General features: G+C 50.4%; 11 protein-coding genes across 11 annotated transcripts; 5 read left to right on the top strand and 6 right to left on the bottom strand.

The window, feature by feature from the left end:
• Window positions 1-309: 309 nt before the first annotated feature.
• N7443_004121 (Elongation factor 3) lies at window positions 310-2,143 on the bottom strand (the record flags this gene model as incomplete). Its single annotated transcript, XM_056884177.1, has 7 exons — window positions 310-387; window positions 471-563; window positions 671-728; window positions 798-1,070; window positions 1,214-1,469; window positions 1,520-1,706; window positions 1,844-2,143. 7 exons carry the CDS (start codon window positions 2,141-2,143, stop codon window positions 310-312), a joined length of 1,245 nt encoding a protein of 414 aa, XP_056742455.1.
• Window positions 2,144-2,299: 156 nt separating this feature from the next.
• On the top strand, window positions 2,300-3,285 carry N7443_004120 (uncharacterized protein; the record flags this gene model as incomplete). The annotated part of the gene is made up of 2 exons (XM_056884176.1): window positions 2,300-2,656; window positions 2,683-3,285. 2 exons carry the CDS (start codon window positions 2,300-2,302, stop codon window positions 3,283-3,285), a joined length of 960 nt encoding a protein of 319 aa, XP_056742454.1.
• A 118-nt stretch (window positions 3,286-3,403) lies between these two features.
• On the bottom strand, window positions 3,404-3,865 carry N7443_004119 (RidA family protein; the record flags this gene model as incomplete). The annotated part of the gene is made up of 2 exons (XM_056884175.1): window positions 3,404-3,696; window positions 3,754-3,865. 2 exons carry the CDS (start codon window positions 3,863-3,865, stop codon window positions 3,404-3,406), a joined length of 405 nt encoding a protein of 134 aa, XP_056742453.1.
• A 4,822-nt stretch (window positions 3,866-8,687) lies between these two features.
• Window positions 8,688-10,457, top strand: N7443_004118 (uncharacterized protein; the record flags this gene model as incomplete). Its single annotated transcript, XM_056884174.1, has 4 exons — window positions 8,688-8,966; window positions 9,031-9,271; window positions 9,328-9,396; window positions 9,448-10,457. The coding sequence occupies 4 exons, from the start codon at window positions 8,688-8,690 to the stop codon at window positions 10,455-10,457; spliced, it is 1,599 nt and encodes a 532-aa protein (XP_056742452.1).
• Window positions 10,458-10,873: 416 nt separating this feature from the next.
• Window positions 10,874-12,649, top strand: N7443_004117 (DUF890 domain protein; the record flags this gene model as incomplete). The annotated part of the gene is made up of 9 exons (XM_056884173.1): window positions 10,874-10,953; window positions 11,002-11,049; window positions 11,100-11,175; window positions 11,229-11,239; window positions 11,289-11,387; window positions 11,439-11,705; window positions 11,760-11,850; window positions 11,914-12,174; window positions 12,224-12,649. 9 exons carry the CDS (start codon window positions 10,874-10,876, stop codon window positions 12,647-12,649), a joined length of 1,359 nt encoding a protein of 452 aa, XP_056742451.1.
• A 119-nt stretch (window positions 12,650-12,768) lies between these two features.
• On the bottom strand, window positions 12,769-15,561 carry N7443_004116 (ATP-dependent helicase IRC3; the record flags this gene model as incomplete). Its single annotated transcript, XM_056884172.1, has 1 exon — window positions 12,769-15,561. One exon carries the CDS (start codon window positions 15,559-15,561, stop codon window positions 12,769-12,771), a length of 2,793 nt encoding a protein of 930 aa, XP_056742450.1.
• Window positions 15,562-15,818: 257 nt separating this feature from the next.
• N7443_004115 (glycoside hydrolase family 5 protein) lies at window positions 15,819-17,387 on the bottom strand (the record flags this gene model as incomplete). The annotated part of the gene is made up of 4 exons (XM_056884171.1): window positions 15,819-16,484; window positions 16,544-16,924; window positions 16,972-17,236; window positions 17,290-17,387. 4 exons carry the CDS (start codon window positions 17,385-17,387, stop codon window positions 15,819-15,821), a joined length of 1,410 nt encoding a protein of 469 aa, XP_056742449.1.
• Window positions 17,388-17,802: 415 nt separating this feature from the next.
• Window positions 17,803-20,479, bottom strand: N7443_004114 (putative APSES transcription factor (MbpA); the record flags this gene model as incomplete). The annotated part of the gene is made up of 3 exons (XM_056884170.1): window positions 17,803-18,482; window positions 18,535-20,188; window positions 20,243-20,479. The coding sequence occupies 3 exons, from the start codon at window positions 20,477-20,479 to the stop codon at window positions 17,803-17,805; spliced, it is 2,571 nt and encodes an 856-aa protein (XP_056742448.1).
• A 349-nt stretch (window positions 20,480-20,828) lies between these two features.
• N7443_004113 (uncharacterized protein) lies at window positions 20,829-21,875 on the top strand (the record flags this gene model as incomplete). The annotated part of the gene is made up of 1 exon (XM_056884169.1): window positions 20,829-21,875. The coding sequence occupies one exon, from the start codon at window positions 20,829-20,831 to the stop codon at window positions 21,873-21,875; it is 1,047 nt and encodes a 348-aa protein (XP_056742447.1).
• A 440-nt stretch (window positions 21,876-22,315) lies between these two features.
• Window positions 22,316-23,159, bottom strand: N7443_004112 (putative glutamine-serine rich protein MS8; the record flags this gene model as incomplete). Its single annotated transcript, XM_056884168.1, has 3 exons — window positions 22,316-22,427; window positions 22,490-22,875; window positions 22,986-23,159. 3 exons carry the CDS (start codon window positions 23,157-23,159, stop codon window positions 22,316-22,318), a joined length of 672 nt encoding a protein of 223 aa, XP_056742446.1.
• Window positions 23,160-23,884: 725 nt separating this feature from the next.
• Window positions 23,885-24,271, top strand: N7443_004111 (YbjQ family protein; the record flags this gene model as incomplete). Its single annotated transcript, XM_056884167.1, has 1 exon — window positions 23,885-24,271. One exon carries the CDS (start codon window positions 23,885-23,887, stop codon window positions 24,269-24,271), a length of 387 nt encoding a protein of 128 aa, XP_056742445.1.
• Window positions 24,272-26,266: the final 1,995 nt, after the last annotated feature.

Raw genomic sequence — 26,266 nt, 5'->3', positions numbered from 1 at the left:
GGGGAGACCGGGATACCAGCTCCAAGGCCCATCCATAGATAGAGACTGCATTCCTAGCTCGTGATACCGACGGACTCCGAGTCCACCTCGAATTGATAAGGCAGTTGTAAAGCATGGTGAGAAGTCCGGATAGGTTGGAACCGTCGATCCGTTTCATGATTGGATCTTTATCTTTCCCCGCCCTCTCAGACCCTGGCATTCATGTTCACCGAAGATAGACCGAAAATATGTAAGACCCAGCGATTGCAAATCGACCCAAGGACCGTTAAAGACACCGAATAAGATATTGTTGTAGATTTTTGGATTGGTTTAGCGGAGTGATATGGCACCGCCCCTGCGGTCTAGAATGTGGAGATAGGCCTGGAATCCGCAGAAGACGAAGAAACCCTGTTGTATCGGAGATAAATGTTGTTAGCAACGGTCCGGTTTCCTTGAGATGGTGGCATTTGTTGTTTTGGATGGTGACATACAGCGTAGACGAGCACCGCGACGTAGATGGAGGCAGCAACTGCAGGACCATCCTCGGGTTCTCCTTCTGAGCCAGTATAGGCGTGGTTGTTACTCTGTGGCAAAAAGTAGTATGTTAGCGTCTCCTTCTCTCGAATCTCCAAATAGGCAATGCGATGGGCGCATTACGCCCATGACGTGGACTGGGGGCGGGCGAACGTACGCCAAAGAGTGTTCCAAGGACGGAGAGAATGACGATAGCGAAGACGGATATAACGACACTATCAGGGGTCAAATGTTAGATAATGCAGTCTGAGCGACTAGCTCCTTCTTGGGGTGGTAGAGCCTACCAGGACCAGGCATTCAACGCCGACACGACGGGCTTCATGTTGGCGGTCGGGCGAAAGGAGCGATTCGAGGTAGTACAATCGAGTAGGAGGCGCTGAGAAGACTCGGGCGACTTATATTCAAGTACAGAGACACCCAAAGACGCGGGGAGGTCGAGGACGATGAGAAGTGATGAAGACACGGAGGTTGGCGGGCGGAGCTCACATCCAGCCCCTAAGCCGCTTTCGGTCATGCGCCAGCCAACGACATGTCTCGGTCTTGGAACTTCCCCGGTTCTATAGAAATATAGAAATCATAATATGGACTTATTTCTTAATCTGAATTTTATTCTCTATTGACGTGGTCATTTTAATCGTTGCGAAAGTATTAGAGGGGTGTCCGGTCTCATTGTTAATGAGACTTGTTCCACTCAACACACTCGTCAAACGTCACTCCGGAGCCACCGAAGATATCCAGAGCGCTGCCAATAGTCAGGTCGACTTTGCCCTTGCTACTACTGTGCACCTTCTCCAGATCTTGGAGATGACGAGCTCCACCAGCATAGGTAATGGGAATGGTGCACCACTCGGCCAATTTCGACACCAACTCCTCGTCAACACCCTGTTGAAGGCCCTCCACATCGGCAGCGTGAATCAAGAATTCAGAACAGTAAGGCTCCAAAAGAGAAATGGACTCTGCCAACTGTTAATAAAGAATGCCATACCTCATCTCAAAGGTGACATACCCTGATTGATCTCCATCTCTGTAATAGTCTGCCAGCGGTCCATCGCCACGAACCAAGTATTATCTTTTCTGCGACAACTCAAATCCAAAACCAGCTTGGACTTATCGCCGCCAAGAGCCGCAAGTACTGACTCGAGCCGTTCGAGGGAGAATTTGCCTGACGGGAAGAGGAATGAAGTGATGATGACCTAGTGTCCCGCATTCCACAGGAAATGAATCAGCGTCATTGTCGGACAGCATGACGAATAAATCCAGATCGGAATTTTAAAGGTCCGCTGTGCGGATAATGCCAAAGCAGGAATCGATCGCATAGTAGGGAGCTCACCTTTTCGGCGCCCTGGTCGATCCAATATTGCGCATTCTTATCGGTGATTCCTCCAGCCACTTGCAGGCCACCAGGCCATGTTCGCAGGGCTTCCTGTGCTGCTTCTTCATTTCCCGGTCCGAGCTTCACAACGTGCCCCCCACGTAGGTCGTTCTTTTGATAGAGTCCCGCATAGTGGCTGGCGGGGAACTTGGAGACGTAGTTGGTCTTCAAGTCTGCGGCAACACTGCTGAGAGTGCCACCCACGATCTGCTTGACTTGCCCCGAGTGGAGGTCTATGCAAGGTCGGAACTTGGTCATCTTTGTTGCAATTGGAAGACTTGAAGCTGAATGAGTCGCGCCGCTATGTCGAGGGGCTTATCGGCGTTATCGCACGTGATCTGGAGCTCGGTCAAAAAAAACTTCGGGGAACATCGCGTCGTTGGCAACGGCAACTCTGCTAGTTGAATTTTAAAAATGGCACCCAGCATGGTTGGCAAGCGCAAGAGAGACACTTCCGTCGTGTCGCGGTCCAAGAAAACAGTCAAGGCCAGTCCTTCGCCACCTCCCGCGGACGATGCGCAAGACGTTTTTCGCAAATACTTCGAGGCACAGTTTGCGCCTCTGGATTTGCCTGATAAGCCCTCTACTGGCGATTCTAAAGTGGAGGAGGACTCGGAGGAAGACGATGATAGTGAGGGATCGGAGATTGACGAGCAGTGGGACGGAGTCTCGGAAGACGAAAGCGACGAGGATATTGTGGAAGTGGTAGAACACACGGACACCCGAGCTACAGACGACAGAATGGACAAGCAAGCATACAAGGCATTCATGGTGAGCAAATTTTGCAACTTTTATAGAGCACTTGTGTTAACATGCACATCTCACAGAGCGCGAAACCACCATCTTCAGAAACCAAGACAACAAAATCAAACACAAAGTCAGATCAGAAGGACGAGTCTGATGACGAAAAAGACACCGTTAACCTGAAACACGATCTTGCATTGCAGCGACTACTTCGAGAATCCCACCTACTCGAGTCATCCTCGGACCTGGCACCCACCGGCAAAAACCGCCTCAAGGCCCTGGACCTTCGCATGCAATCTCTGGGCGCCAAGGACTCTCTCTACAAACAAAAGATGCCCGATGCCCACCGACGAGGAATCAACGCCAAGGCAGCATCCAAGGACGAGAAGCGACGACGAGAGGCGAAAGAGAACGGCATTATTCTCGAGAAACCTACAAAGGTCACCAAATCATCCAACAACGGCCGACGAGATCGTGGCATTGGCGGATCATCCATTGGTAAATTCTCCGGTGGCACGTTAAACCTGAGCAAAGACGACTTGCACAAGATGCAAAGCTCCAAGGGGCGATCATCTCGAGGAGGACGAGGAGGTCGAGGAGGCCGTGGAGGCCGTGGAGGCCGTGGAGGCAGAGGAAGAGGCGGCAGAGGCCATTAAAGCCCCTCTCACACACACTGAGGAATGCCTTCTTATTTGGTCCTGTGCCAGGACTCATTGATATACCTAGTTTCTAGCGGCTCATTCACGAATACGTGCAATATACCCCCAATCCACCTCAAGGATCATGGGCCACCACTTCAATTTCTACCCTCATATCATCTTCTCCAAGCCGCGTCACTCCAACACAAGTCCAGATGGGCTGATGGTTCGGCATGTAGCGCTTAAAGTTGCGCACCATTGCATCGAGAGCCTCGTTATTAATCGGGACATGGTACGAGTTCACCCGGAACACCTGCTCCCAGCCCTTGCCACCGGCATCCTTCAGGTTCAATTCGACATTGGCAAATGCCTGGTCGATTTGGGCATTGATCTCTCGATGAAACACTCCGGTCTTAGGATCCCAACCACCTGCGAACGTGTCAGTGACATATTCTGTTAATAGTCTGGTGGCGTTATGAGGTGTACCTTGACCTGCGCATTCGATACGGTCGCCGATGCGGACGGCTTGGCTGTACCAGAAGTCTCGTTTTTGCTTTTGGCCGAGGCCTTCGTAGCTGTAGTATTGCAAATGTGACATCTTTATTGATGTGTTTCGGCTTTGGTCGGGTGATATTGCTTCTTTCCAGTTGCCGTATACAATGGAACTCTTCGGATGAGTTTTCAAGTATCAATTTCAATAAGCAATCAGTGAATGCTCAGAAAAAGAAGGAAATGGTGATTTCAGTGGTTTCCAATATTGTTCATTCTTCGCTAAGGGCTGGAGCGGAATATATTTTCGAGGGGGTTCATCATACATGACATCACTGATCCTGCAGGTGCGTTCAAGCGCTTGAATATATTTGTATAGAATCATCTATTGAATGTATATTGAAAGGTGTAGATATTGTACATACAGGTACAATCTTTTTAATCAATTGATGATATTAAGGTGGATCCATTGTGATAGAAGAATATAGATCCACTATATCGTTTCGTTGGTCCATTCCTCTGCAATCACCAGAGCTCCTCAATGAAGCCAAGATAGCTAGGACCCACGAATTCTACCGGTGAATGCACAAGTCCCAAATTTGACCCCTCAGTAGCCCCTCTAGACAGTTTTATGGGCGTGCAGCGGCAATGTAATTATCCAGAAAACGCCCAGATCTTGCCAAGCAGCCACCGCAGCACCTCCCGCTATATATTGCAGCCACATCCAGCATCACCGGCGATGATGGCAATTTTATGTGCGCTCCTGAGAGATCCTCTCATAGACTAGTGACAAGTGACTGCATCGAAAGGCTTGGCACATTGTTCCGAGGGATTGTCGTGTTTGGAACGCCGATCGGTCGCGCTTTTCATGGTCGCAGCCGGTTGGTTCTTGGACTTCCTCGGCGACGGGGATTCTCGGTCCGGACATGCATGTTGTCTCCACTTACCGGATCGCGAGGCCTATGTATCACTCTCTGCAGAACAGGGTTGTGTCGGGGTATTTGCTCCCAGTGCTACTTATGCAATCACGTGCGGCCTGTTCTTGGGTTCGGGCGACATAGGAACCAACGCAACCTTGGAATGGGTGTCTGATAAAGTTCGTCTGTATGCGCGTAACCTCGCGAAGGACCCACGATGTTGCAGGCGCATATCGCGTGCTGGCGGAAAGGATAGGAAGTCGAGTTTACCGAAGGGGACCTTGGCGGAGTCCGATGTATCGCGCCAAGCGCTGGGAGATTCAGCTGCATGTTTCATCGGGCATTAGCCGTGGGCGTTAAGGTCGGTGTGATCCGGACGATTAGATAAGATCACTCAATATCAGGTACTTTGAACCATGGCTGCTCTCGGAAAATCTAGCCTGGTGGGCTAGAGTTGTTAGTCCTGTTGGGCCAGAACAGGGTGCGTCACGAAAATCCAACCCAGGACCTTGGCTGCTTGGCGAAGGCCGTTATCGTGTACTCGACTCCACCGGCCCTCGGAGCTCCGTTATTGGGGAATGCGTAGCAAGTAGATCAAATAATCGTTCCCACCGGTTCCATCGATTGCGAATGCTGATCAGAGGATTTTCAGGAGCCCTACAAGGCCACGCGGGTTGGTGAATATCACCCATGGTTGATCCCTTGATCGCAATGGAAAAAAAAAAGGTCCAAATCACACAATCGATCGGTCCACCGGTCGAAGAGATCCTTGACTTCCTGGTTATACTCCATTATATCAGTCGCCTTGGCTAAGACACACGTGTGATAGTACTGAAATTTGAGTTGATGAGCTCACCTCGGTTGGATAAACAATGGACTCTCATTCCTTGTTATCTCCACCTTAGCAATAAGCGGTCATGCTTGGGTGCCTCGCAAGAGCGAATAATTCGAGATCGGTGACTAGGGTCTTGGGAGACGTACACCATGTCAGGGAGGCATGCTGGGGATTGCGTTTGCGATCGTCTTTTTTTACAATCCCCTTTGCCGCTCGGGGTTTTCCCTCGCTGCCCTACGCTGCAAGTGCTCAAAGGGGGCTGTGCAAGCTGTACTCGATCTGCAAAGCGCCTGGCCAGTGCGTCTTATTGAAACAATGAAACAAACCATTCAAAGATCGACATTATGTCTAATTGTTAATATTTTGGCATTTTTATTTTTATTTTTATTTTTATTTTTATTTTTATTTTCTATTTCTCCATATTGTAAAGTAATAATTTAGAGTGGGTAATATAGCCAAGGTCATTCAATTTTCGGAACGTTTTTGCTATGAAGATCCCATGTCAAGAAGTCCAGACACGTTCGCTGAGTATCCACTATGATTTCAAAGGATTGACAGGTCGTATTATAATGGTGATGCCTGTTACCAGGTTATACTTTCTCTCCCCTACGGTACTCCTTGATAATGCACCCGAACGCCTGAAAGCCGTACCAAATTGTTGTCCAGGCAGATTTTGTAAGCGTCGGAGGGTTTCCCGACGGACTATGCCAGCTGGCAGATGGGGATAAGCTATTGTTTCGGAGAAATTAAGAGCTGCAGCCTGTGCGAGTCGAATGGACGATCTCATTGTCCTCGACTGCAGCTTATTTGGAGGATGTGAACAATAGCATTCAAAACATTTATCTCTTCCGCGAGAAAGTACGGAAAAGGAAAGTCAGTCTCGCATGAGACTAAAATATAGACTTGGACTGAGACGATGAGTGAATACCACGTATAATCAAGCTTGTGATGTAACCAGAGGAGTTGCGTGAACAACGGCCAAAATCGTATTTGTGAGAAGGCGTCCACATTTCATGACAGACCCGCCGAGTATCAGTGGACCCTTCGAGAACAACTTCACGGATGGTTTTCCTTTCTAGGCATCCATACAGTCAACAATGACCAGGTGTGACAGTACCTCAAGCTGCCATTGGCGAATCCCAAAAAAGTTCTCGCGTATCTCATCCAGAACTGTAACCCTCCAAGAGAAGGTCCAGACCCAATGACGATGACCAGTGGAGATGACCAGGTTCTGGACAAGGTTAACGACAATTGAGCTGGTGCAGAGGGGCTATCAATATGCAATGAAGAAGAGGGGTTGCACTCGGCTACCCGAGTCGGGATTCTTTTGATCCTCCGGCGCTATGGGCACGATAGCCAAGGACTCGGGCGCCGAAGAGGCCAGGGTCCTGGTCGGTGAATTCGTGCTTCCAGCTAGATATGAAGAATCGGCGAGATAACGGAATTTGAACAGCCAAGAATAAGTAGGATGCAGCCCTGGCCTGCCCTACCAGGTCAAGGTCATTGCCGAGTCAGAAAACAATCCGAAATGGCGAGAACATTCAATGGACCACAGCGATCACGTCTTGGCTTCGTGATGAGCGCTTTGGTACATATTTCTAGGGTTTCGTGGGTGGAGAATATACGGTCCCGAGGGATTACTGGACCAAGATGCAGCAGCGGACGCTAAGTTAGAGGAGCAGCCCAACCGAAGTTCCGCGGGACCCTCGGTCACGGAGAAGGCAGAAGGGGCTAAGTACGGAGCCGGCGGGTCATGATCGGCAGCCGAAGTTTGGCACCATTGCGCTTTGACTTGATAGAGGCCGTTCGATTTGTCGATCATAGCTGCCTAGCGCGAACTTTAGCCCCAGCTGGTAAAGACGCATTCCAGTCCCCTTCCAGCTCCACCCTATGATGTCTGGACTTGATGAAATGCAGATGCATTGGTCACAGTAGCTTGCGGGTACATCTTCGCACACTTATCGAGCCCCAGAATGCATCATCATTGGACTAGCAATTCCTAGTTCCCCTTTCCTGCTTCCCGATTGGGTTCTGGATCTGTGTGCCCAAGCAAGGGCAGCTTCCCCTATACAAAACAAACCGCCAAAACACTCCCTATTCCCTATTCAGGGGATTGCCTACGTAATTAGCTGGCGAAGCAGACAAAATTGTTTCCCCTGAAACACGAATTCTTGCCCCGGCACAGCCATGATAGATTCCGAAGCTTGGCATTTACTTAACGACTCGCGATGATCTTGCTCGGAAGGATCGAAAACCCTGTCGTCGGTGGCTGCTTCACCATGTGCAATTGCCATCACTCGCCAAGCCCTGGCTTCCTGTCCGTTCATTGGGTTGTCTTTCTCTTGCAACGCTCTTATCATGCAGGCTAAAGCCTGCAGAATATCGGCACCCCCGGGAGAACAAGAAGAGAAAAGTGCCAAGCAGCATAATATCCAACTCCAAAAAAAACTGAGAATTTCTCTTGCACAAATACATCTGGGAATCTTGATTGCGAAGTGCACATGCTATGTAGATCATACATCATTTGGTTGGCGATACACCGGAACGCGTGTGCTTGCCCTACGAGGAATCCGTTGCGTCCACAACGGGTAATGGCATTTGAAACTACGAAGCTTGTCAGGTTCTCGGGCCATCTCTGCAGTACTGTCCAGCTTAGCTGATTCGAAAACAATAATAGTGTGATACTGTTGATACTAACGCCAGGTACATCAGCAATTGGGGCTTAGAGCAGTGCATAAGCTAGTTCTCAGAATGGCCGGAGTTTGCTTGTAAAGCACCTGGAAGGGTAGACAATTAGCCTAGAATTTCTTTTCCGCAGATAGGGATCCATCTATCACCCAGTGAGCGGCGCCCGTCTTACCTTCTTTGTCTGATCCTTGCCACAGACTACTGCTAAGGGGATGGGGGAGAAGTGGTCCCTTGGCCGAACCCACAGTGGAGCACATGGCCTTGACTCTCCTCAGATGCATGGGTCCGTTTTGATATTTGCGGATCGGTGCTATCAGGGGCGGGCCTGACGTCGAAATACAAAAGGGCCGGGCCCATTCCAATAGCCCAAGAATCAGACCTCAAACGTTTTGTCTCGGACAGCTGGCTTAAGCTTCCACTTCTTGTCTATATCTTTCAGGGTTGCCCAGTTATGCACTATTAGGTCAATTTCTTAATTATTTTGCTTCACCATGTCTCATTTCATATCCCCAGAGTCTCTTAAGGTTGCCACAGTCACCGAGAGATCTTGCGATTCCAGCCCTAGCCTTTCATCAAGAGATGAAAAGGACCTCGCGACACCGTCTTCCTCCTCCTCTATCAACCTCGAAAGCCAAATCCCAAAGTCAACAACTTACCATGTCTTCACTCGATCCCGCAAATTGCAAATGGTCTGCATTGTCTCGCTTGCAGCCATCTTTTCTCCACTATCCTCCAACATCTACTTCCCCGCCTTGGGTATTATCTCCAAGGTGAGTCGACCTTTATACCGGCCCGACCATATCCCATTCCAACAGTTGACTAACTACTCAATAGGACCTGGGCGTCTCCATGTCACTTACCACATTAACCGTCACAATATACATGATTGTCCAAGGGCTCGCTCCTAGTTTCTGGGGCTCTTTCTCTGACATCATCGGCCGTCGTGGTATTTTCATCGGTACTTTTATTGTCTATATGATTGCCAACATTGCGCTGGCCGTGTCCACAAACTATGGCGAGCTTATGGCTTTCCGTGCGCTACAAGCTGCAGGCAGCTCGGCAACTATCTCGATCGGTATGCACCCCCACCCTGACCATTGACTCCCTTGAGGCATTTGCTGACCGGCACAGGTGCCGGCGTGATTGGTGACATCACCACATCAGCTGAACGAGGAAGTTTAGTTGGAATCTTTGGCGGAGGTAAGTCCTTGTACTCTTGGTCTAAAATTTATCATACTGACAGAACTAAAGTACGCATGCTTGGCCAAGGTGTTGGCCCCGTGTTTGGTGGAATCTTGTCTCAGTACCTGGGCTATAGATCCATTTTCTGGTTCCTGACCATCATGTCCGGAATCAGTCTTCTATCTATTCTGGTCTTCCTCCCCGAAACCCTCCGTACCGTCGCTGGCAACGGTACTGTCCCATTGCATGGACTTTACAAGCCGTGGATTTACTGCATCACCGGCCAAAAAGAGGCCAAAGAGGACTCTGTTCCCACTCTTGAGAAGAAAAAGGTGACTTGGAAGACCGTCATCGCCCCTCTTGGCTTCCTCGCCGAGAAGGATGTCTTTATCACCTTGTTCTTCGGTGCTATCGTGTACACTGTCTGGTCGATGGTGACTTCGTCCACATCCGACCTCTTCGAGTCCCGATACGGACTCAACTCCCTAGAAGTTGGCCTGACCTTCCTGGGAAACGGCTTCGGCTGCATGTCCGGATCCTACTCCATCGGTTACCTGATGGACTTCAATCACAAACGCACAGAGCACGAATACTGCATGCAAAACAACCTCCCGCTTGAAACCCGCATCAACTCCAAATCTCACCCCAATTTCCCCATCGAGTACGCCCGTATGCGCAACACCTGGTGGATCACAGCCGTGTTCATCGTGTGCACCGCAGTCTATGGTTTCTCCTTAGACACCCACCTTGCCGTCCCTGTCATCCTCCAATATGTCATCGCCTATTGCGCCACCGCCATCTTCACAATCAATAGCGCGTTGGTCATCGACTTGTACCCGGGTGCCAGTGCCAGTGCGACCGCAGTCAACAACCTGATGCGCTGCGAAGTCGGAGCCGCCGGTGTCGCGGCCGTCCAGCCCATTATCGACGCCATCACAGCCGAGTATACATTCCTCCTCCTCGCCGGCATCACTCTTGCAATGGTTCCTCTTCTCATGGCCGAGATGCGCTGGGGTGCCGGATGGCGCATGGAGCGAACAGAGCGTCTCAAACGGAAAGAGCAATCGCAGTCTGCGTAAGCGGATTCGTGATCAAAAGTGATTTGAAGCACCCTTTTACATTCACACACATTACCTTTCTCTTCAGCAAAATGATGAGGGTATTTTAAGGCCATTTTTGGGGTATATACAGGGGGGCATAAGGCCCTTGACGACATAATGACTTGAATTTGGTGATTTCTATTTGACAAATATTTTCTTCCGATTCGAAGTTTTATACTTGGCGATCTATATTTTACATTTGCGCGCTGTATATAGATCATTTTTTTGGCTTTAGCTCTAGCTTTTAAATACAAGGACTCAGGGCCTGCTTAATCATGTGACTTCGCTGCCTTAGTTAACGGGATTCATCCTCCCGTCGATCTTCACCTTGTCAACAACCACGAGACCTCGTCAAACTTCTGGGAAATAGACTTTGCTTTCAAGGGAAATTGACGATGGAATCAACACGGAGTCTTTACAAGAACGGTGTCGACTTTGCTGCCCTTTCGTTACAGTCACCGGAGTTCGCGAAGCAGTGAGTACCCTGAACATAACGTAGATCTGGATTCTGATTATTTTTTAGTCTCAAATCAAATGGTCAACTAGACTTTAACGATCCAGCATCGGTGAGGTATGGTACATATCATGATTTGACTAAAGCCAAAGCTGACGGTACCACAGAGCGTTGACCATCACTTTGCTGAAGCAAGACTTTCATTTGAACGTTGAACTGCCCGAAGACCGACTATGCCCACCGGTATGATTGTGATCTCTTATTCGCATGTGATGGATCACTGACAGGAATTATAGGTTCCTAACAGGTATGGAAATCACCTTGTCGTTTACCTGGGTGCCATATTAACAGTTCAGACTAAACTATATCCTTTGGTTGCAAGACCTCCTGGATTCAACAGCAGGCACGATCAAAGAGGGATACGATTCTAAACGAGAAATAGTCGGTCTTGATATGTTTGTCGTCGTCCTTCCTTATGAAAGTTGACCAACAACTGATGGTCTTAGTGGAACTGGGTGCTGCAGCATCTACCCTTTGCTGGGATGCAGAGTTCGACCTCAATGGAAGTTCCTTGCGACAGGTACACTCTTTGACAGTTCTGAAGTTCAGAAAGAAGTTTCACCAAGTATTGATTGGTTCTTAGACATCGATGAAAACAACACTCGCACAGCTGAACAAAACGTGAAACTTAACGAACTCGAATCACGAATTCGCATCATGAAAACTGATCCCAATGACCCTCTTTTTCCCCTCAACAAGTTTGATCAGAAGAGGTTAGACTTGCCCAGCCTTGTGGACTTTGAAAGATATACTAAATTCGATTCCAGAATCGATTTCACAATGTGCAACCCCCCATTCTACGAATCCCAAGAAGAGATGATACAATCCGCGGAAGCCAAATCCAAGAAACCGTCGCAGGTACGTAATTTATTCCAACTGTCTGAAAAAAAATAAAAATAAAATAAAACTAACATTCCATAGACATGCACAGGCGCAGAGGTGGAAATGGTCACATCAGGCGGGGAAGTAGCCTTCGTGACACGCATGATCGAAGAAAGCATGCAACTACGCAACCAAGTACAATGGTACACATCCATGCTGGGGAAATTGAGCAGTGTCGCTGCCCTCGTCGAGACCTTGACAAAAAACAAAAATCACAAATTTGCCGTCACCGAGCTTGTGCAGGGCAAAACGAAGCGGTGGGCTCTTGCTTGGTCGTGGGGTGAACGGCATCCGAAGATGGTGCGTTTTCCCACCCTCCCCTTCAAAGTCGATACTAATTTTTTTTTAGAGCGTTGCCCGGGGCATTCCAGGATTCCCAAAGCACCTTCTTCCCTTCCCGAGTGATTACGCTTTTACCCTCCCGCCAGAGACATCCATCGACACTGCTAGCGCTACTTTGAATGGCGAGCTGGACTCGCTCTCATGGTACTGGGACTGGGATAAGATTCTCAGCGCTGGTGTGGGATACACTTCTGAGAATGTCTGGTCCCGACAAGCACGTCGTAAGATGAAGCTTTCTGGACAGGAAGGCATGAAGATAACGACGGTCCCAGCGGAGGTAGTGCTAGGAGTCCGTGTTCAGCTAAAACTGGCTCATGGACACACTCCCGAGGCAAAGGGGGAAACACAGGTCTTAATACGTTGGATCCAGGGGACAGATAGCGTATTATTTGAGAGCTTTTGTGGGATGCTTAAGAGGAAGATGGAGGCATAAGACTATGCATGGTGAACCCCGAGATCCTTGTCCAATAAAAGACACATACTTGCGATACATAGACACTAAGGTAGAGGTCATAAAATGCCATAATCGCTTTATTTTGAATATATATTGCTCTAGTTACCAGTAACCTCACCCTGCAGTGTCTTCAGGCGAGTCCATCCCTCGGAATCTTCCCAGAAGTCCTTGCCCTTGCCGAGGATACCGCGGACGGCACTTCGGGCCTTGAAGCGCCAGTCACTAGCGACCAGCTCAAGCTCCTTATCTCCCTCAGCTTGCTGGTTCTCACGATCCATGGGGCCGTACTTGGCATATCCCTCGCGGACAAGTTTCTCGGTAGAGCGAACAATTTCCAACCAAGGCTTCTCATCACCCATTTGGAACGCACCCTGAGCGTTGTTCGCAACAGTTGCACGCCAGGATTTCTCATGCGCCTCCAGAGCAGCAGCAGGACGTTCCCGGAATACCTCGACCCGCGAGACGACAAGCCACAGCGCAGCGGAGTGCGTGATCAGAGGAACGACGTGGTCGTCGATCAGGGAGAGGATCTGGCCGGGAAGAGTTCCCGAGCGAATAATGCGGCCAGAGTCGGACTCGGACTCGGTGAAGAGGGAATCATAGTCGAAGGCTCTGCAGAGGAAGTCGACAAGCATGGCTAGGATAGGACCGTCAACGCATTTCTCGCCCTTCTTTGCGCCGAGGAGTTCGATGATCCGCTTCTGGGCTGTGATAATGTCGCGGAATGGTGTTGAGGGTGGGGGAATCGAGGCAGCGACTGTTAGCACGTTATCCCAGATGCGAGCGTTGCTGTGCTTGAGTTGCGCGGCGCGGAGGAGGGCGGATAGGGCTTCGCGCTTGCGCTTGTGGGGGTCGACGTCTGGATTGTTTTCATCGACATCTACGTCTGGGGTGGGCTCTGGTGCGGATGAACGTAGCATAGAGGCTGCTAGGTTACTCCAAGCCTCGCCATCGGCGTCATCTAGTTTCACGCAGTGAGTGAAAGAGTCGGTGGAATCTTCCCAGTGCTCGAGTTCGAGCTGGACACAGCCAAGAGCGAACCAAGCGCTGTGGTTGAGGCGGCTGATGGCCAGACTCTTGCGGTAGGCATCTTCGGCCTTCAGCAGATCAGGTGGCGTGAGAGCAAGGTAGTGACGGGCGAGAGAGCGTTGGGCGCGGGCATATCGGCTCCCTGAAATTTCCCAGGCACGCTCGTACATCTTCTCGTCTTTCTCGATATCTCCCAATATGCAGAACAGGCGTGGCGCGTCCGCTGGTAAAGTTGAAGGCGAGCGCTCAGGGCCGTCGAACTGCTCGTTCTCGTCATCTTCGTTCGAGCCTGTCGCTTCGTAAAGTTGGCGGCGCACAATGCTTCTAGCCTTCGCCTCATTGTCAGTTGCGGCGTAGCACAGAGCAGCCTCAGCCCACATCTGAAGTCTTTCGTAAATCTCAAGCGCTGTACGGAGACCGCCAAGCTCGACCCAGCGCTTGGCCAGCTCGGACTCGAGGTTCCACCGAGTCGAGAAGTTCATGAGCCAGACGTATTCCAATCGGTCAGAGGCGGAGGCCGACTCGGATTTCTCGGGGCGAGGCAAGAAAGTGGTGGGCTCAGCTGAAGGCTGTTGCGCAGCGCTGTCATCTGTCGCTGTGTCCGCAATGACCTGATCAACAAGAGCCTGCATTTGCAGCACAGATCTCTCGACAGTGCGAGAGCGGAAACCCTCCACACGACTGCGTACTAACAAAGCCTGTGTATAAATTTGCCAATTTGAGCTGCCACCCTCGAGAACTCGAGTGGCGTATGGTTGTGTCTCCTCACGCGTCAGACCATTCTCAGGCGCAGTGTTGGTAATAGCGGATGCCATTGCTAACAAGATGGCCGAATCCACGGGGTTGAGAATAGGCTGGTCATTAGGGTCGACGGATTGCAAGGCGGGAGAAAGCTCATCTTGGACATTTGTAGCTTTGCTCTCGGTGAAAGAGATAGCTTCAAGCAGGGTATCATCATCGAGATCCACGGTCTTGGGACCAGAGGCATCTGTGGACTTGGGAGTTTCATCCGTACTTTTGGCCAAGACAACCAATTGACTAGTATCGCGCTCCTGGAACTTCGTGCGCTTACCCATCTGACCCGTCAAAGCAAACTCAAAGTTCCGGACCTGGCATGCCCGATCGAGATCCGCCCGTGCCTTGGCATCGAATCCGTGGTGGGTGTTGATAATCGCGCGCTCCAACAAGAAACGTCCCTTTTCATCCGCAGTCAAATCCGCCTTGTTCAGAGCTTCCACGTCCTTGTAGATGGAATCCTGTAATGTGCTTGTAACCTCAGAGAGCATCTTCTGGTGAAGGAAGCTGACACGCATGCTTGCCGTCTTCGCAACAACCGATTCACCGGTGTTTGCATCGACAAGCAGAGCCTTGGCGACTGAGAAAAGCTCCGAGTTTGGCGTGAGCTTGTAGGCGGCCTCACCATCAACAGTGAGATCGCGAATGTTCTTCGCACGTACAGCACGGAGGATCTCGACATCGCTTCGGAGAGCAGAAGGAAGCACTGTCTCCGCCGAGTTGTAGGTCAGCGGAGGTCCAGTGACGTTCGACTGCAGGAAACTGAACAATGCTGCTAGACCAATATGCAGGATTTGCGATTGTGTTTGCTTGACCGTCAAGCCGTCGCACGGCGATTGGAGGATGGCACGAGCGTTCTCAGCGACGAAGGTGGTATAGGAGGTACTGGCATCGGCGATCCTTGCAATAGCCTCGCTGTCGGCATCGTGGCCCAGGACTTTCTTAGCTAAGGGCAGTTCGAAAATGGGGACGATGCTCTCGGAGGTCAAGCGAACAGGGTCGTATCGGTCCTGGAGGGAAGCGTCGAAGACGCTGTTCAGCGTGTCAGGAATGGAAGACTCGGCCATGTCGACGGTGCTTGTCGAGTCGTTCCAAGTCAAAATCTCAAGTCCCTGAACGTCGAAAGTGCGCAAAACCCCGCGATCTTTTCGATTTTTTTGCTTATCGATAATGTGTGGATAGTAAAACTATGCGTGCGGTTATCGCTCTCCATACAGTTTGTTACGGAAGTAGAGGTTAATGCCACGCCCGCCTACTACCCCTCTATTTTTTCGTAGACACTGGATTTGTAATGCATTCGAATCCCCAAGACCTTTAGCGAATTCTACTGAGTCAACTGCGCATGCTCCGTCAGAATCTCATTCAACCCACTGCGCTGCACACACTCGTCGAAATGAAAGCTCTTCGCCAACTCCTCCAGCTCCGTCTCTTCCATGCCCTCAAACAAGGCCGCAAACTCATCCACAAACGAAGCAGCCAAAAAAGTATTAAAGACGTTGCGCATAACATGCATCTCCGTATTCCATGAGGTAGGGTAAGTATCCTTAGCCGAGGGACTGACAGAATCAATCCAGTCAACTAGAGGCTTCAGTGCAGCTTCAGGCTCAGCAGCAGGGCGACGCCCCCATTTATCAAGCCAGAAATCCCTCTTCTTGTTCAAAAATGGCTGGATTGTTTTATTCCATCGACTTTCTGGGTTAGTGTAAATCATACCCTGTAAACCAATGTCCTTGTACAGCCAAATCGACCAGTGGATTTTGTATTTGTCGTAGATGCGAAGTTGTTCGCCCAGGAGATTGTATCGTTCTTGGTTAACCGTCGCAGCATCCATATCAAAGGCCGGATCAGCGTAGACAGGTCCGAACTCGCCATTCCACACCGGCGTGCCTTGTTCGCTCATGAAATGCGCTTTGCGAAGATAAGATCGCTCGAGAGACTGCTTTTGTTCTGGCGTTCCTGTATACCTATCTCCAGTAGGGAATCCCATCGACTAATTCGAAAAGTTAGAGATATGCAGAGCTCGGGTGCCTTGCATCAAGATGGACTTACTGCATAGTCGTGCATAGCGTATACGCAATTCGGCAACACTGTGTCGAATCCTTTCCACTCCATCGCAAAGGTATTCCCATCAAGCCACAAGATATGATCCGGGTCAATTGCCCGAATTATCTTTTCTATGCGGGTATAGAACGCTGGAAGGCGGACGTGTTCCGGATCGCACGGTTCGTTAAGTGGGTTGTACCCAGCCACCCAGGGATTGTGCTTATACCGCGCGGCAATCTGCTCCCAGAGCCATACAGTACGGTCCTGGTGATCCTTGTAATCCCAGAAGGCGGCATAGTTGGTCGGGTTATCCGAGTGCCAGTCTGGATTCTGACCTCCGGGCACGGCATGCATGTCCAAGATCGTGTAGATGCCATGTGCAGCGCACTATCGATCATTAACAAAGGCTACCAACCCAGGAAAACGAAGCTAACCAGATCAATGACTCGGTCCAGATGCTTGAACCCCGACTCCTTCAGTACGCGTGGATTCATGTCATCTTCAAAGTGACGATAGTTGAACGGTAGTCGCAGACAGTTGAGGCCCAGACTCGCAAAGAACTTGGCGTCTGCATCGGTGAAGAAGTTTTCCAGCCATTTGTCAAAGAAGAATTCGTATTTTTGCGTTCCGAGGACCCTGCGCATAGCAGCTCGGTGCTGAGATTCGTGACCGGGGAAGCCGGTGATGAAATTCTCCATGCTGTGATTGTTAGCATGGGAAAATAGCATTGAAGTAGAAATCACTCGGCCTACTTCATCCATCCTCCAAGAGCTGTTCCTCGAAGAATAACACGATCTTCATTCTCATCGACGACTGTGTCGGCTTTGACTCGCAGAATTCCAGTAGCCATGGTTGCGAGCTTATAGATCTGTCAATCTTGATACAAGATGGAGGGTATCGCTGGAATGAAAGTCCCGGGGGTTGCTTATAGGGTATAAGTAGTTTCCCCCGCTCCAGAGAAAAGGATTCAAACGCGGGGAATAAGTACAACTATCTTGGCAAATTATTAAACTGGCCGGGTCGAATCCATACAGCCACTTGGAGGCGTACGGCCGGCTAATATCACCTTGGCAATTAGCCTGTACTAGCGCCAGAAAAAGCCACCTGGGCAATACGAACCACGCAGCAAGTGTGCAAAGATGTGTTTGTTCATAAATACAACACATGGCAATAGACATAAGGTAAGGCCACCCGGGTATTCGTATAATACAAATGAGGAATGCAACGCCGTCCCACAAACGCTCAGAGGATAAAGAAGTCAAGAATTACCAGTCCTGTCCACGATCCCGCATCAGGATTTCAATGGCCTCGTCTTCCGGTACGGGGTTATCATTCAACTCCTTGACACATTGTGTCAAGCCATCTGCTGCCTCGTCCACTTGTTCCGCGGTCCATCCCGTGCAAGCCATCACCATGCGTCGGTAATTTTGGCCCAGAACGGCGTTTTTCGCCTTGAGGGTATCAACTTCAGCAGTTATACCTGCATTAAAATTTTGATAGCTTTGGAGCCGGTGCCGGAGCGCGTCTGCCGGGGATAATGCTGCCAGGAATGCGATTTGTTGAGCAGAGAACCCTGAGGTCGGGTCAAAGGTATCTGCGAATAGAGTATCGAATGTAGTGACATCCACGCCGGAATCTTGGTCTGCGTCACCGACAACCGTGACTTGAGAGAGGTCAAAGCCTTGAGTACCCTTTAATGTGCTGATCAAGCCTTCAGAAGACCGCTCAAGATTCTTGATGCGTCGGTCGACTTCCACTCGGTCTGAAGCTTGTTGCTTCAATGAATCCAGCTGCCTCTGCTCGATCTGACGAGCCTTGGCAGACTCGCGAATCTTTGAATGCCAGTGGTCGAACTTCTCCTGTTTCTGAGTCAGGCTTGATGCCAACTCCCGATCGATACCACCCAGCGCCTCTTCAACCATTGTGCTAATTTGAGACATAGCGGCTGAGACAATGGTTAGCATATGAAATAACCCCCGTTCGGAATAGCAACTTACCATCGAGAATCTCCTTCTTAGATTTCGCCAGCTGATCAATAAACGTATCATTACGGCCCCCGTTCTGCTGCAACTGCGAATTGTCCACCATGTCAACACCAACTCCGTAGTCGGCAGGTCTGAGACCGGTATGGTTGGGAATGTGCGGGTCGGCACCAACTTCCAGAAGCTGAGGAACAAGGACCGAGCGTGCCCGCCCAGCGAGATTCAAGGCTGTATCACCCTGATCATCCCGCAGGTTGACGATCTCTGATATGAACCGCCCCAGAGAGATGCAATCTGTACCGGAGGTACCATTTTGCGTATGATCGCCATTGGTAGCTGATGATAATCCACCATGTCGGACAATGAACTCCAAGAGTGATTCCAGGTAGTGTTTAGCAGAGACATGGCCTCCGCCACCTGTTGCGGCCATAACAGCGATGTGGTGCAAGATAGTCCTGCCACTGTAATCAACCATGTCGATAGTTGGTGCAAGCACCTGAAGCAAGCGGGGGAAACTTCTATAGTCAAGGTTGTTGCGGGTTCCTACTGCCTTCTGCAGGGCAGTCTCACCAGCGAGGTTAACTCGAGATATGCTTGCCCCCTTGGCTACGAGCGCATGAACTAGCGGCATACGTGCAAGCATCGCAGCCCAATGAAGAGCATTATTTCGATACTCGTCAAGTGGGATCTCAAGATCTTCGCCAGTTAGCTGCATGAGAGCGGGATGGTTGGAGAAGTCTTTGGTTCGCTTGTCAAGGAAGAGTGTCATAATCAGTTTGGTCTTTTGGAAGCCCTCCGGCTCTGAAGCTGGAGGTACGGGCTCAAGGCCGCGCTTCTGGCCATCATCAATTGGCGGGGGTGGCAAGTCCATGTCCTGGTAAAAGGAATCATTGGGCTCTGTCGGAGTAGGGTCGTGCATGGAGAGGCTGGATGGCTCGCGGTGGAAGCCAATTGGAGGGGCTTGATGCGACGAGGAACGAACACGCTTGCGCGGGGGTTCCGCAAAGTCATCATGATCCTCCTGTTGGAAGCGATTCTGTAGGCTGCTGAACCCGCTATCGGACATGTACATACTGTTCTGACTGCCGAAGGTCATTTGGGAGTCCTGGCTCTGGCTAGCCATTTGTTGCGATGGCTTGCGCGGCACACTTGGCCGTCGACTGTTGGCAGTCGGAGAGTCAAACCGAGCTTTGCTGATGGCATTCACTGCTGTTGCTGCAGCGCGCGAGATGTTCTGGAAGAACGTCCCTTGTTGGGGCTGAGGCATGCTGCGATTCTCAGCGCCACTGTATAGGCGTTTCCGTTGTGCAGCCATGGCTTGTTCCTTAGTGGGTGTATCGAGTGTTCCTTGAGAGGGGCCGCCGGATCCATCGGGGGCCATGTCATACTCCAGAAGGGGTCGCAAGATTTCCTCAACGTGGTATTCTCGACAGAGATCGACACCTCTCTGGTAGTTGACCCACGTTCCTTGGTATTTTCCATAACCCCCTTGTACCTTCTCATGCTCCCCGGCAGCAATTTCCTTCTCCAGGGTCTTCGTTCTTCGGGCTTTGACAACCCCAGCCACCTTCAGGATTTGAGTCGCATTTAACCAGGAATCGGATCGACGTTTCATAACTGCGATACCTCGGGTTTCCATCTCGTAGACCGACACATTCGAGTAAACCGCCTAGGAAAATATTATCAGCAAAAAGCCTTCGAGTATTCTGATGGTATCACGAACGCGGTAGATTTGTGGTGTGTCACTCTGATTCTGGTATGGTCCCTGTGACCCATAGTCGTTTCCTCCATCATAGCCACCAAAGCTACTCCTTGACATGCCATTTGACATGCCGAAGGAAGACATCTGCGATCCTTTTGGGGGCGGAGGAGTTGCGCCAGGAGTTGAAGAGAGGGATTGAGAAGCGTTCAAAAATGCCAGACCGTTCGCTGACCCTGTACTATTTTGTGAGTAAGACATACTAGTCCCTTGCCAGTCCAGTCAGCACGGAATTACGGCGAAAAGGGCATGTCATAAGGGTGGTGAATTGGTACCGGATGCCAGGAAGACGCGAGCAAAAGGAGGCGCGTGGCTACACCCTTCTCGAAGGGAAAGCGCAACGGGTCACAGTGAGGACCATCCAACGGGTTTGCCCAGAACCGGTAAAAGGAATGTGTCAGGAACCGATTTAGACCGGATACGCAATGCAAGGCAGGGCAAGTCGCGGGGTTTGGGGTTCTGAAGAGCGAAAAGAGCGCGTCGCTGTCCCGTGACACGCTTCCCGCCAAGGTTTTCGCGTTCTGCCGTTTTGGGTTGTGCTCTTCCTTCAATGGCGTCTGCTCCTATATCCGGCTCTCTTTACCCTCGAGGGCGCGAACAATGGCTTCAAGTCTTACGAGCAACTCTTCGAGAATGCACCTATCTCCCCGATCCCGTCGCCCGGGCCTACACGTCTGGCTATGTCCTCAATCGATATCGTCAAGCAAAGAAGCAGTCAAAGAAATCGCATATCACCGAAGCTGATCGTGCTCGAAAGGCCAGGAAAGGTCTATCGCTGCTTCAAAGAGCAAACGAAGGATACCAAAGACCCCTGGAGAAAGTGTTACACTCTGCATACGGGCGCATTGGAGGACAACGACATACATTTCTGAATCGTTTACTGGACCATGACATCCCAACTGACGGCAAGTCCCTGGAGAAACTGGTCCATGGACCGTCGTTATACCAAGATGGCTGGGAACCTCCAGCGATAATTCTAAGTCTCATGAAGTCACAAATGAACAACGGCCACCTTTCATCGAAAAGTGTTCGGCCAAGCGTGAAGAGCCTCCAGCCAAATATTCCGGAGTACAACAGCTGGGGCAAAGCCGTCAGTCCTGCGCGCTGCATCAATATGCGTAGGAAATGGTACGCCGACACGTTGAACTGTTTACTTCCACCATTACCGGATCACGAATTGACCATTCTGGACGACTTAATTTCGGGTACGTTACCGTGGGCGCCTATCAAGCGAAGGAAGAAGGCATTTCCTCCGGCAACAAAAGAAGGCGATCTTGTGGAGTTCCTGACAGACGGGCCGCAGAAAGGCTGGACATTTGCCAAATACGCTGATGGCCGGCCACATAAGATCACCGCGAGATTTATGCACCGTCAATGGCGACGAGTCTCTGCCCTTGTCCCACGAATGCAGTGGAACCCGATATCTTCGAGGTGGAACTTTGTCTGGGATTCTCCAAAGATTTTACCACGGTTGAGCTTCAATTTGGCCGAAGGGGCGGAACTCAATGATATCTTTGATTTTGAGAAGCAAACTCCAGCAAAACACTCGCCAAAGGCTGAAACTCGACCAGAGTTCTCAGATAAGCCGAGAACTTAAGCTCTATCAGAACCTTGAACACTGTCAGAGATGGACGGTACGGGGACTCACCTCCTAGCTCAAATGCTTAGAGACCGCATATAGCACTTCACCGTGTACTATACCTGTATAACAGACCCAAAACATAACACAATACATCTGAGCCCATTTGGCTTGTCTAATTGACATTAAATCATCCATTCCATAGAATCCGTGGTTCGATTATTTCACGTCTGATTTGAAGTGAATAATTCGATAAGAATGTACAGACGAAAGAAAGAAAAGAAAAGGAAAGAAAACCAAGAAAACCATATGTTTGGGAAGAGCCTCATCAAACCCTAAAGTCCGAGCAAGCACAGGGCATTGAAAAAGCAGGGTATTAACGCAATACGTGCCATCATCATGAGCAAGCCCTCGATCGAACTAGCTCACCGCATCTTGAAACATTAAAAGCACGCCGTCTAGTCACTATCACTCGAGCTCGAGCTCGAACTGGAAGAGTGCGAGCCACGGCGCTTGTGGTGTTTATCCTTCTTATGCTTCTTCTCCTTCTTGTGCTTCTTCTTGTCCTTACTTTTCGGCGAAAACAAAATCGTTAGTCAAATGAAGTGCAAAGAACTAGAATCAAAACTTACACAACATGCGTGGCCATGTTCATACCGACAGCCCCGAGAACCGCACCACCCGCGCTTCCAAGGAATCCACCACCCATCTTGTGGCCCGCGAAGCCGCCAGCGGCGCCACCGAGCAGCGTCGATCCGAGACCTCTATCGCCCTCTGGACCGCCGGAGCCAGGCGCGTAGCTTTGCTGCTGAGGTGGAGCTCCACCATAGAATGAGGCGCTCTCGCCACCTTGCTGGTGCTGCTGGGGAGGGTAAGGTGAGTGGCCGCGGTCTTGGGGAGGCATCTGCTGGGCGTCATAGCCGGAGCCGGGGTATTGGCCTTGTTGGTGCTGCTCATAGGCGGGAGGGTTACCCTGCTGCTGGCCGTACTGAGCAGGGGGCTGGCCGTATCCATGCTGCTGCTATAATTCATGTCAATGATCTGCTTGGAGGATATGCCGCGCATTGTATCATCTTGTCCGACGCATTGCATTGTCTGATATTATCTAACATGTGGGAATGCACTCACCTCGGGAGGGTAGTAGCCCTGCGGCGGTGGGGCGCCGTATTCTTGCTGGGGCGGATAACCATGTCCTTGTTGAGGCGGATATCCTTGTCCTTGGTGGGGAGGATAGCCCTGGCCTTGCTGGTTGTAGTTCTGACCGTAGTCACCACCGTACTGATTAGGTGGGTAATGCGACATGATGAGGATAGTCGATGAGAGTGTAAAAAAGGCGAAGAGTGTAGGAAGAAGAGGATTGAATGAAACGAGATTAAGTGGACAACTTAGACTGAGCTGCACATTAATAAAGAAACGATGGCATCAGCGGCCAAGCGGGGCAATGCAGCACCGCCCCAGATCTCCGTTCAGGGGACTGTGGACCAGCACAGCACAGCCTCATCTGTAAAACGCGATGGTTTCCTGTTCGGTTCAAATCGGGGCTGTGGCTGATGCCATCTCTTTGAGTCTGTAATGGCGTGGCTATTCTTAGAGAGAAGAAATAATACCATGGAAATAGAATGTGTCACGACCCCCCACTTGACACACGGTGAACGGCACTTGCATTATGCACTGCTTATGAAAGATCTAGAATCACTCAACGAAGAAGTAGGCTTCAAATAACTCTCGACTCGTGATTACAGGCGAGGCACCAAATTTGCGCCCGTTGTGGTCCATGAGATCTTTTCAAAAATCGCGCGGGTATGACGGCACCAAGATGGGATCTTCCATGAATACGAAGCCAAAGTTTTTTTTTTCATATATTGGCCCTTAAAATGCATTGCTTACGGACTTGAACTATCTTTATACCCTAAGAGCTGCCCCGAAGAAGTCCCCGTAAAGTATCTCCATACTACCCCCGCATTCCTCCACCCTCAACTAACCCAAACTAAGACATCAAGTCCAAGCAGCCCCTGTCCAACCCGACAATGACACCAACCAAGAGAGATAAGGAAATTCCCTCCTGTTTCACCGACACCAAAGGGGTAGTCACATCAACCATGAACGACCTCCCAGGCTATAAAATTAAGTCTGTCCTCGGGATAATCTACGGTATCACCGTGCGAACGCGAAACTGGGGCGCGGACCTAGGCGCCGTAGTGCGATCAGCCGTCGGGGGAGAAATCCGTTTCTTCACTAATCTGATGTATACGTCGCGGGAAGAGGCGATGGAGAGACTGGTGGGTGAGTGTATGAGTCGAGGTGGGAATGCGATCATTGCGGTGCGGTTTGATGTTGCGAGTTTTGGGGCGTGTTCGCAGATTTGCGCGTATGGGACTGCTTGTTTGGTCGAGAAGATTGAGGAGGAGGCTTGATGGAGTTGTTGATCTTATTTCATTCAATTGATTCCTATTGTCCTGCAGAACCCCTTCCTCTAATAGACATTGGGGGCGTAGCCTAAGTCTAAGACCGAATCGTTCTTTTTTTGCTCCCCAGGTTGGGTCCAGAGTTTGATACCTTTGTATTTCCTTTTCTATTTTGCCTATCTTCAAGCTGATGCTTGGAAAATTCTGCCACTTTCTGTTTAGCAGGAATCATGCGGCCGTAAACAAGCATTAATTTTCAAAGAAGAATTGGGGGTTTACGTACTATGAAAGTTGTCTATTCCACTTTCCAGGACGACACCATCATCACTTGGACTGGTGGGATATGAATGTGACGGGCGGGAAGCATCTGGTCAACAGGGGATATGCTCCCGCTATAAGATGAGTCCAAATTTCCAATAGATACCCCAGCCCCCAATAATTTAAGGACAGAAACCACGGCACAGTAGCCTAGTTGAAAAAATATCGTCGTGGCGTACGCAATCAAGACACGGTCAAAAGAAGCTTCAATGCCAATTCCACGGCATCTATGGCACTGCAAGCCAAGAAAACCAAGCCTCTACTCTCAAATCTTGTCGGAGGTTGGCCGTCTTGGGGCGCACCACATGATCGCCAAGATCAAGAAACGAGTACGGCGTACGGCTGGGCAGGAACCATCATCGCCATCTCGCTTATTTTGACTATGCTCAATCCTTACTTCACCGCGGGGGCCTCGATTTTCAATCTTGGCGTGAATTGGGGTAAACCTTCAACGGTCAGGCCAGTCTTGCCCACAACCACAATCAATCAAGCCACCCGCATAGACTACTCACACAAGCTACAAGCATCGGCCAACTTCCGAAACTGTGTTTGAGCCACCGACAACAAAGCTAACTCTATCCTGTTCTTCCCAAACCGCGTGCCACGCAATATTACCCCGAGTCTTGTTGTAAGTACTAATATAATTTTTTAGACCAAATCAAGACCCTGCCCCGCAAAAAGTAGACATATTATCATTTTCTTGTGGCGTCTGTTTCCCTTTCGACCCCAACCTTTGCTTGGAGACTATGGATTCAACGGCCTGGAAATAGGCTAAATCGGCACCTTCCCGCAAGTCATGTACCGAGGCAGACACAGACCGATGGGCCGACCAAGGCAAATTTACCGGCGTTAGGGATGTGCTCCGCGACCCTTCGCTCCGTACTCCGGAGATGGGATGTGGGTCGCGGGGAGGCCCAGGAGTCAAAACAGCTCCACATCCCCAGTCTGGGCAGATCAAAGCGGAGGAAGTCTAGCCCGGGTCATTGCATCGACGCAAAAGACAGAGCTGACGCAGAACAGATTCAAATTCAAGCGCACTTCTGGTGGGGTGTATTTGTGTCGACGGAGACTGTCCGGGTTTGGGCCGAAGTGGCGCTTGAGAACCCGCGGTAGAACCGCCGGGCCAGGGATCTGGGGATGCGGAGAAATAGTCTTGGCTGGAACTGTATACACGAGGCCACGAGGTTGATAGGCCGGGATCGGCGAAGGATTTGGAAAGTTCGGGGAATTTGAGATAGACGGTGACTTGAGCCAATCTGGTTCTAACTCTGATCCTGGATCTGGATCATCGGGCCATTGTCGACTTCGTGTGGGGAATGGAGCGCTGTACGACGTGCCTGGCAGCAAACCTTGTCCATAGTTGGCTCAAGCTGTAAATCCCGTGTGTTTCATGTTCCTATGGTACTAGAAGTCCGGGAACCAGAAGTGGAAAGCAATATTCTCCAGTGGGTGCGAAGATCGGCGCCCTATTCGTGCCAGGCCCCGAACCCAGAGCTGACCACATGCAGCGAATAACAAAACGTAGCATTCTTGACCTCATCAGAGCGGGGTTTAGCTCACGGGCCATAGGCAAAGACTAAAAAATGTAGTAGCGTGGGAGTCATGTATTTAGAGTCGTGTTTCCTCCCCCTTCTCTCTCCCCCCTTCCCTCCGAACAACCCCGACATTTCTCTGTGGCATGCTCTC

This window comes from Penicillium atrosanguineum (assembly GCF_028827265.1).
Source record: "Penicillium atrosanguineum strain IBT 20685 chromosome Unknown utg000003l_segment0_segment0, whole genome shotgun sequence".
Classification (NCBI taxonomy): Eukaryota; Fungi; Ascomycota; class Eurotiomycetes; order Eurotiales; family Aspergillaceae; genus Penicillium; species Penicillium atrosanguineum.
This window is presented reverse-complemented; position numbering and strand designations above follow the sequence as displayed.